Source organism: Portunus trituberculatus, chromosome 2 (genome assembly GCF_017591435.1).
Source record: "Portunus trituberculatus isolate SZX2019 chromosome 2, ASM1759143v1, whole genome shotgun sequence".
Taxonomy (NCBI): Eukaryota; Metazoa; Arthropoda; class Malacostraca; order Decapoda; family Portunidae; genus Portunus; species Portunus trituberculatus.
Window position 1 is genome coordinate 998,240 of NC_059256.1, and position 9,754 is coordinate 1,007,993.

The window sequence follows — 9,754 nt, forward strand, 5'->3', positions numbered from 1 at the left end:
GAGACCCATTGAACTATAGACCAGTGTCACTTACAAGTGTGGTAGCTAAGATGTGTGAGAGGGTGGTGAAGAATAGATGGACAGACTTCTTGGAGAAAATGACATACTTTGTGAGTGTCAATTTGGTTTTAGAAAGGGCGTTCATGCACGACAAACCTGATATGTTACTATTCGAGGGTGATAGATGTAATACAGGAAAGAGATGGTTGGGCTGATGGAATATATCTGGATTTAAAAAAGGCCTTTGATAAGGTACCACACCAGAGACTGATCTGGAAACTTGAAATGGTAGGAGGAGTGCATGGCAGTTTACTAAAATGGATGGAAGACTTTTGGTAGGAAGAGAAATGAGAACAATAATTAAGGACAGACCATCAGAATGGGGATTGGTGGAGAGTGGAGTTCCACAGGGATCAGTGTTGGCACCAGTAATGTTCGCAGTCTACATAAATGACATGGTGGATGGGGTGTCCAGTTATGTGAGCCTATTTGCAGACGATGCAAAATTGTTAAGAAAAGTGAGATGTGACAAAGATTGCGAACTACTCCAGGAAGACTTGGACAGAATATGGAAATGGAGCTGTACATGGCAAATGGAGTTCAACACGACAAAATGCAAGAAAATAGAGTTTGGCAAGAGTGAAAGAAGAATCAGGAGTATGTACAAGATAGGAAATGAAGACATAAAACCAGTCATGAAGAAAAGACCTTGGGGTGACAATTACCAATGACCTATCGCCAGAGAGACATATAAACAAAATAATTGGAGAAGTATTGAACTTATTGAGGAACATAAGAGTGGCGTCAGATATTTAGATGAAGAAATGATGAAGAAAATAATTACTGCAATGATAAGACCGAGGCTTGAATATGCAACAATACAGTGGGCTCCGAACTTAAAGAAACACATAAGGAAACTAGAGAAAGTACAGAGGGCTGCAACAAAATGGTGCCTGACTTAAGAGATTTGACTTATGAAGACAGACTGAAAAGAATGCAACTTCCAACCCTGGAAAACAGAAGAGAAAGGGGAGACCTGATAGCAATATACAGAGTGATGATTGGCATGGAAAAATGGATAGGGAAGATCTGTGTATGTGGAATGAAAGAATGTCGAGAGGGCATGGGAAAAACTAAAATGGCCACTTATAGGAGAGATGTGAAAATATAGCTTCCTCATAGAAGGGTGGAAGCATGGAATAGTTTAGACGTGGAAGTGGTCAACGCAAGGAATATTCATGATTTTAAGAAAAGCTGGACATTAATAGATATGGAGACGGGACAACACGAGCATAGCTCTTTTCCCGTATGTTACAATTAGGTAAATACAATTAGGTAAATACACACACACACACACACACACACACACACACATGGAGAAGTCATGGAGGCTAGCCCAGCAGGAAACAACAAGGAAGATTTGGTTGAGAAGAGATCTCGGTGAAAAGGAAAGAGAAATGTTAAATGAGTTGAGAAAGGAGGCTTTGAAAAAAATGAAGAGAGGACAGAAGAAGAGAAGAAAGAGTTTTTCTGGAGAATCTTGGATATGAGACTGAGGAAGTGGTTCATAACCCAGAAAAGTACAGCAAGAAAGGACTAAAGAAACTTACATATGAGCGAAATGTAATGTATTCCAACATAAATGGAGTGATATCGGGATTTTAGAACTCAACGATTACTTGAGGGACAAGAACCCAGATATTGTGGGTCTTACTGAAACAAAACTGAGAGAGGGAGAAGACCTGATGAAGGTTGGAGAAGGAAATATAACGTTTGGAAAAGAAATAGAGTAGGTAAGATGGGAGGAGGAGTGATGTTGCTGGTTAAAAAGATATAAAGGTGGATCAAGTGAAAAAGGTATGGGAAAGGCAGAAGTGCTAAAGATCAGAGCAGAAACTAATGAAGGAAAAAGAGGCACTACATAGTGGTGTACGTACCACCTAAGACAAATGCATGGTCAGTACAGGAATATGAAGAAATGATAAGTGATACAGGAACATGTCTGGAAGAAATGTTGGGTGGCTGTGAACGAACTATAATGATGGGAGATTTTAATTGTAAAGAGGTGTGTTGGGAGGACTGGTCAATGGAAGGATCAGAGACAACATGGGGAAATACACTATTGACACTGGCAATGGAAAATGTGTTAACTCAGTGGGTCAAAGAAGATACTAGGTTTGGAGGAGAGGGAGCATCGTCAAGACTGGACTTGGTCTTTAGTACAGAGCCAATGGTCATTGAGGAGATGAGGGTGGAGTGCCCTTTAGCAAAGAGTGATCATGCAGTTTTGGAGTTCAAGGTGATAGACGAAGAGAAATCTAGAAGAAATGAAGAATATAAAGTGGAAGATGGAATTATGCCAAGACAGATTTTGGAAACCTAAAGAAATTCTTTCAAGAGACAAATTGATGAAATTCAAGAGTGCTAAGGAGCAAATGAAAAGTGGAAGGAATTTATAAAATATACAAAGAAGGTGAGAAAAATTTGTACCAATAAGACAACATAGAGAAGTTGGAAAGCAGGACTGGTTTAACGATAGATGTGAAAAGGCTAGAACAAGAAAAGAGGATGCATGGAAGAGGTGGAGAAGGAAAAGACGGATTAAGCAGTGGAAAGTTACAAAAGAGCAAGAAATGAATATGTGTTGATTAGAAGAGAAGAAAGAAAGAAACAAGAAAAGGATATAATTGATAAATGTAAAGACCAACCAAGGCTTTTTTACAGACATGTGAACAACAACATCAAAAATAGAGAAAGTATTGAAAGTTTAGAAGTAAATGGAGTATACAGTGAAGATCCCAGGAAATGGCAGAGGCTATGAATGGATGCTTTCGGAAGGTATTCACAAAGGAGACTGCTTTTGACAAACCACTGGTAATGGAACAGAAAGGGATTATGAAGGAGTTTCAAGTAACGGTGGAGGAGATCAAGAACATGATGGGGAGTTTAGAAGTGAGAAAAGCTGTGGGACCTGATGGGGTATCAGGATGGATTTTAAGAGAATGCAGGAGCAATTGGCAGAAAAAGTTTGTGAAGTAATTGATGCCTCATTAAGGGAAGGTGTAGTGCCCCAAGACTGGAAAAGAGCTAACATTGTCCCAATCTATAAATCAGGTAACAAGAGAGACCCATTGAACTATAGACCAGTGTCACTTACAAGTGTGGTAGCTAAGATGTGTGAGAGGGTGGTGAAGACTAGATGGACAGACTTCTTGGAGAAAATGACATACTTTGTGAGTGTCAATTTGGTTTTAGGAAAGGGCGTTCATGCACGACAAACCTGATATGTTACTATTCGAGGGTGATAGATGTAATACAGGAAAGAGATGGTTGGGCTGATGGAATATATCTGGATTTAAAAAAGGCCTTTGATAAGGTACCACACCAGAGACTGATCTGGAAACTTGAAATGGTAGGAGGAGTGCATGGCAGTTTACTAAAATGGATGGAAGACTTTTGGTAGGAAGAGAAATGAGAACAATAATTAAGGACAGACCATCAGAATGGGGATTGGTGGAGAGTGGAGTTCCACAGGGATCAGTGTTGGCACCAGTAATGTTCGCAGTCTACATAAATGACATGGTGGATGGGGTGTCCAGTTATGTGAGCCTATTTGCAGACGATGCAAAATTGTTAAGAAAAGTGAGATGTGACAAAGATTGCGAACTACTCCAGGAAGACTTGGACAGAATATGGAAATGGAGCTGTACATGGCAAATGGAGTTCAACACGACAAAATGCAAGAAAATAGAGTTTGGCAAGAGTGAAAGAAGAATCAGGAGTATGTACAAGATAGGAAATGAAGACATAAAACCAGTCATGAAGAAAAGACCTTGGGGTGACAATTACCAATGACCTATCGCCAGAGAGACATATAAACAAAATAATTGGAGAAGTATTGAACTTATTGAGGAACATAAGAGTGGCGTCAGATATCTAGATGAAGAAATGATGAAGAAAATAATTACTGCAATGATAAGACCGAGGCTTGAATATGCAACAATACAGTGGGCTCCGAACTTAAAGAAACACATAAGGAAACTAGAGAAAGTACAGAGGGCTGCAACGAAAATGGTGCCTGACTTAAGAGATTTGACTTATGAAGACAGACTGAAAAGAATGCAACTTCCAACCCTGGAAAACAGAAGAGAAAGGGGAGACCTGATAGCAATATACAGAGTGATGATTGGCATGGAAAAATGGATAGGGAAGATCTGTGTATGTGGAATGGAAGAATGTCGAGAGGGCATGGGAAAAACTAAAATGGCCACTTATAGGAGAGATGTGAAAAATATAGCTTCCTCATAGAAGGGTGGAAGCATGGAATAGTTTAGACGTGGAAGTGGTCAACGCAAGGAATATTCATGATTTTAAGAAAAGCTGGACATTAATAGATATGGAGACGGGACAACACGAGCATAGCTCTTTTCCGTATGTTACAATTAGGTAAATACAATTAGGTAAATACACACACACATTTTATTCTTAAGTTTACTGATGTAGTCAGACACACTGGGGCTTGAAGGAGTATTTTGAGTAAACCATTGATCCTTTAATATTTTGAGAGGCCCCCTGATCTGTCTACCATAGACTAATTCAAAAGGGGAGTAACCTAAAGAATCTTGAGGAGATTCTCTTAAAGCAAAGAGAAGAAAAGAGATACTTTCATCCCAGTATCCTTGATGCTCCAAGCAATACTTCTTCATCATGGATTTTAATGTTTGGTGAAACCGCTCCAGACAGCCTTGGGATTGGGGGTGGTAAGCCGAGGAGGTTACATGGTCGATGTTTAGCTCGTTCACTATCTGTTGGAAAAAATTGCTAGTGAAATTGCTACCTTTGTCAGACTGAATTTGTTTTGGAATTCCTACCGAAGTGAAAAAATGTATTAGATGTTTTACAATGGTCTTTGATGTGATGTTCTTAAGAGGGAATGCTTCAGGGTACCTGGTAGTGGGATCCATGAGGGTTAACAAATACTGATTCCCTCGTTTGGTTTTGGGTAAGGGGCCTACGCAGTCCAGAACGATCTTTTCGAAGGGCTCCGTCTGAACGGGAATCGGCATCAGAGGAGCTGGCACAAGGCGTTCGTTAGGCTTACCCACAATTTGACATATGTGACATGTTTTTACATAGTGTGACACATCCTTTTTTCATTCCTGGCCAAAAAAAATGTTGAAGAGCCTTCTTGTAGGTTTTTTGGATGCCTCTTCATTTCATGAGCTGAAATGAAGGGGCACTGTAAGCTAATATCAGCCAAGGGCTTAAGATGGATTGGGCAGCACCTGTATCACGCTGAACCTTGATATTTATTGACCTGTCTGTACCATCAGTCAGGGACACTTTACCCTGATACATGTACAAGCCATAAAGTTCTAGAGGAGAGTTGATAGGGTTAGCTAGGGCCACTGGTTTCTTGTTCTCAAATGTGTTAGGTTTAGGGGCCACAAAAGAAGGTTGACGTTGAGAGGCCTTGCAATTTGGGTGTCTACATTTTTGGATCGTGTGTCCTGGTTTCTTACAGTATTTACACCAGTGGGAATTATACGCATTTGGCGAGAATCCGGTCGGCTTACCATCCACGCCCCCAAAACCTTCCCCAAAGGAGGACCTAACATTAGGTAGTGAACCACGACCTCTACTACCCAGGGATCCCATCAACAAAGCAAAGGCATCAGCCACTTTAGCGGCAGACATAAGATCACTCTCTCCCCGTTCTTCCACATGCCTCAGAATATTAAAGGTTAACTTACTCTTCCATTTTTCCAGGACCATTAGATTGAGCAACTCCGAAAAGGTGGTAATGTTAAGGGCGGCTAACCATTTCTTAAATTGTCTTAGTTTCTCACTAGCAAATTCAACATAGGTGTGAGAGTCTGGTTTCATATACTTTCAGAACTGTTGTCTGTATCCGTCAGAAGTGATAGAGTAGGAGTCTAGAATGTTACCTTTGATCTCTTCATACTCTACCTCATCACTAAGGCCGTTGTATACCCTGTAAGCTTTTCCTACTAGCTTAGGGACAAGGAGACCCACCCACTGATCCTTGGGCCATTTATTCCTATTAGCCATGCTCTCAAAAGCGCAAAATGACCCGTCAATATCAGATTCATCAAAAGAGGGGACTAGCGGAGCAGCTGTAGCGGGATTAAAGCTTACCAATTTTTTCTTTATATCTATTTCTTCCCCTCTAAACTTAGCGTCATTTCGTAGGGCTAACTCCTGAATTTCTAACACTTTCTCCTGCCTTTTAAGTTGTAACTGAAATTCTTTCTCTTTCTCTTCTTTTTCTGCCTGTAGTTGCATTTGTTTTTCATGCATTCCGTATTCTAGTCTAAGCTTCTCAATTTCCCACTGACTTATCCTACTCTTATCCTGTTCTTCCTGGGGACTGTGTATTATAGTCTTCATAGGCTGCTGACATGGGAGTTAACTCTTCTATGGCATTTCCTAGCAACTGACCTTCTTGCACTAGATGTTCAACAACTACATTCTTAACGACCTCTTTAGTCATCTGAGACGTGATGGGAACATCAAAATGTTTAGCGATGGTCTTCCACTGGTCCTTCTTTAAATTAGCACCTTTAAGTTGTTCCAGAGAAGGGTCAGCACAAAAATCTTCAACGTTAAACTGAGTGGAAGCCATATTAAATATGATACAGAAGTAGATGTTAAGCAAACAACAAAAAAATTATAAGTCAATTACTTAAGTGAGGAACTTGGCAGAGTGATAATAAAGGCAACCTTGGAAATTACCTAGATTATACTTAAGTAAACACTTATGAGTACAATCACTAATGAGGGGTAAACTAGAGAATTACGGCATTAAGAGGGATCCGGATTACTCTAGTTACGAGACTTGAGAGTGAGGAGCGAATTGTACTGGGACTTGTTGTTGATAAGGGGGCGGATTAGTCTGAGAGACTAGTTAAAATGGCCAATTATAACTAGCGAGAAAAATGATCCGCGAAGTGAGGGGATTGAGGGTTCGCATGAACATATGATGATCCCAACACTTGGATAACACTTATTACACACCTGCCTATGTGCAAAAAATAGAGATAAGTGCTATCGGTGAACACGCCTTTCTACCTGGTTTCCTGCTCTACCACTGCTATGCGATACCAATGAAAGTCACGAAGCACGTTTAACCCAAAAGGAGCCACTTGATCACACAAAGGTAAATTCAAACCACACGCAGAGTAAGTCACAGAAAAAAAACACATCAAAGTCACAACACCACAGAAATATAAAAAAAATAATGTAATCACAGAAAAAAGGTCACTGAAAAAATGGAACACTGAACAAGGGTTATATGAGTCCTGTTATGGTCGCCAATTGTTACGTTCACCGGTTAAATGGGTAAGATTGGCATCGGGGAGCCGGTGAACAATAACAATAAAAAAAAAACACTGCAGGTTCAACTGGTGAGGAAATGCAAAGGGGGCACTTAAGAAGCTATTTAATAACCCAATAACAATGAAACTGACATACACATAGATATACCATGAAACACATGAAACTGACATACACATATAGATATAACACATAAATAAATATAACAATAAAGAACCCAACTTAACAATACCTAACAATAATACTAATCCCATATGGAGGCAATGTGGAAAAAACGGAACGAGGGAAGTGATACTTATGAGGTGTCACAGTGGTGAAGTGCTGGGTGATATGGATCCCACAGTAATCCAAGAGGCGTAGAGTTCACTGGTTGAGGCCCTGACCTCGACTGACTTCCAGAAATCAGGGAGCTTGCTTAACACTTCTGCTTGAGTCGAATGGGGCCACGTGAATCCAACTTCGGGACAGTAGCAGGGCTTCATAAGACAGTGACGTGGAAGGGGAGGTGGAGAGGTGGCGAACGAGGTAGCAAGCGGAGGAGGTGATGGTAGTGGAGTATGTTACGGGCGGGCCGTAACAACCACTAATGGGCAGACGCTGAACAGCGCTCCTCACATCTACTCTTTCAAGTATGCCTACAGTCGCTATAGGCTCAACATAAAAAAAAAGTCTTTATTTGAAAAATAACCACAAAATACTACAAAAAAATTAAAGTAAAAACCAATAGTGGTTGACAATACCATAAAGTTTCATTCTTATACAAGAACAACAGTCACTAATGCTGAAGGACTGGCCAATAGCTTAATAGAATCTACACTAACTTGACTAACTTAACAAGCTGGGAAGTGCCATCCATGGATCCCTCAGGGACATTAACTTACCTCACTTAAAAAAAATTAATAAATAAAAACCTGACTTACACAATGTTCCCAAACCCAGCCAGTGGTAGGTTGCCATAACTATTTCCTGCTTTCAAAAATAATTAGAGTACTAAACACCAACTCACTGCCACACTTTCAAGAGTTGTCATAGAACAGAGTGTCATTGTCTCCCAAATCAACAACTAACAGGAAGCTAGGTTGTTGTTGTTGTTTTTTAAGTTTATGGGTTGGTTCCAAAATTTCACCTCTGACATGATATACACCATAGTGTGTGAATCTTTACAAGCACAACATACTCCTCATCTCATGCCCTTTGTAATGTTTGATTAGGTTAGTACCCATGGTGGGGCTAGAGGGCCACTGCCCCCAAGCTGGTTTGGTTAGGTTAAGATAGTGCCCTGTATGGTCCCAGGGATGGAGCCCTTCTGCTAGGTTTAGATTAGACCTAGTTAGATGGGTTAAAAAAATGGATGGAAATGTTTATGATTAGTTAAAACATCTAAATGAATCTCCAAGAATAATATACATCTTTAATAAATGGAAGTTGAACTGTAATGTAAAAATTTGTAGACATGATGCACCACCACCTGAATGCACTGCACCTGCCTAGCCTGAATGCACCTACTTTGTGGTATGAATCCATCTTAATAAGGTAAAATAAGGCAAAATGAGGGTTTGAAATGGTGGTAGAAGTGTGACCTAGACCGTGAATGTTTAGTTAGTGTGGTGTTCTGGTTAAAACTGCAACGATATCAATAACTGCTATTGTCCACTTTCCATAAAAGAAAAAAAAAGAAAAGTACTCACGACTTGGAAGCCTCCATTATGATCCTTTGGGAGAAGATAAACTGCTACAGTCTTTCTGCAATATGACATTACTATTGGTGACCGCCACCATCTCTTATTTTCAACACCTGAACAGTTGTCACTGCTCAGCAAGGCAAAACAGTGGTATGCTGATGCTACATTTAAAATAGTGCGACGCCCTTTCACACAGCTTTTCAGTATACATGCATTTGTCCAGTGTGATAATAACTTGAAACAAGTACCACTGCTTTTCGTTTTGATGTCTGGGAAAAGACGGAAAGATTATAAAAAAGTATTTTCAAAAACTAAAGAACTTTTAGGTGAGGAACTGAGTGTGCAAGAGATTACGATTGATTTTGAGGAAAGTGTCTGGCGTGCGATCCCCGACGTCCTGCCTAATGTTTATATTCGAGGATGCAGTTTTCATTGGGGACAAGCAGTATGGAGGAAAATTCAAGAGGTAGGTCTGCAGGTATTTTATACGAATGATGCTGGGATACATAGATACCTGAGGAAAGTTCTTTCACTACCATATGTACCAGCAGAACATATAGAAGAACTGTTTTAAAGTTCTACAGAAAAGCAGATGGTTGTCAATCACTTTTAAATCTTCTGGATTACATTAAGTACATGGATTTGCTCAGATATCTGGCCTCCCAGGTCATGGTGCGTGTTTGCCAGAAGCATCCGCACCAACAATGATGTGGAAG

The 9,754-nt window shown here is 40.2% G+C and overlaps 1 protein-coding gene across 6 annotated transcripts in view; it reads right to left on the reverse strand.

The window, feature by feature from the left end:
• LOC123507220 (zinc finger protein 567-like) overlaps window positions 1-9,754 on the reverse strand; it is a 67,258-nt gene that overhangs the window by 57,316 nt on the left and 188 nt on the right. Inside the window, exon 2 of one of the 6 annotated variants that reach the window (XM_045259941.1) lies at window positions 9,045-9,099. The exons of the other annotated variants lie outside the window; for them this stretch is intronic. Within the exon in view, the coding sequence (XP_045115876.1) occupies window positions 9,045-9,061 (17 nt within the window). The 5' untranslated portion in view covers window positions 9,062-9,099. The remainder of the gene's footprint in view (window positions 1-9,044; window positions 9,100-9,754) is intronic. 6 annotated transcript variants of the gene reach the window in all.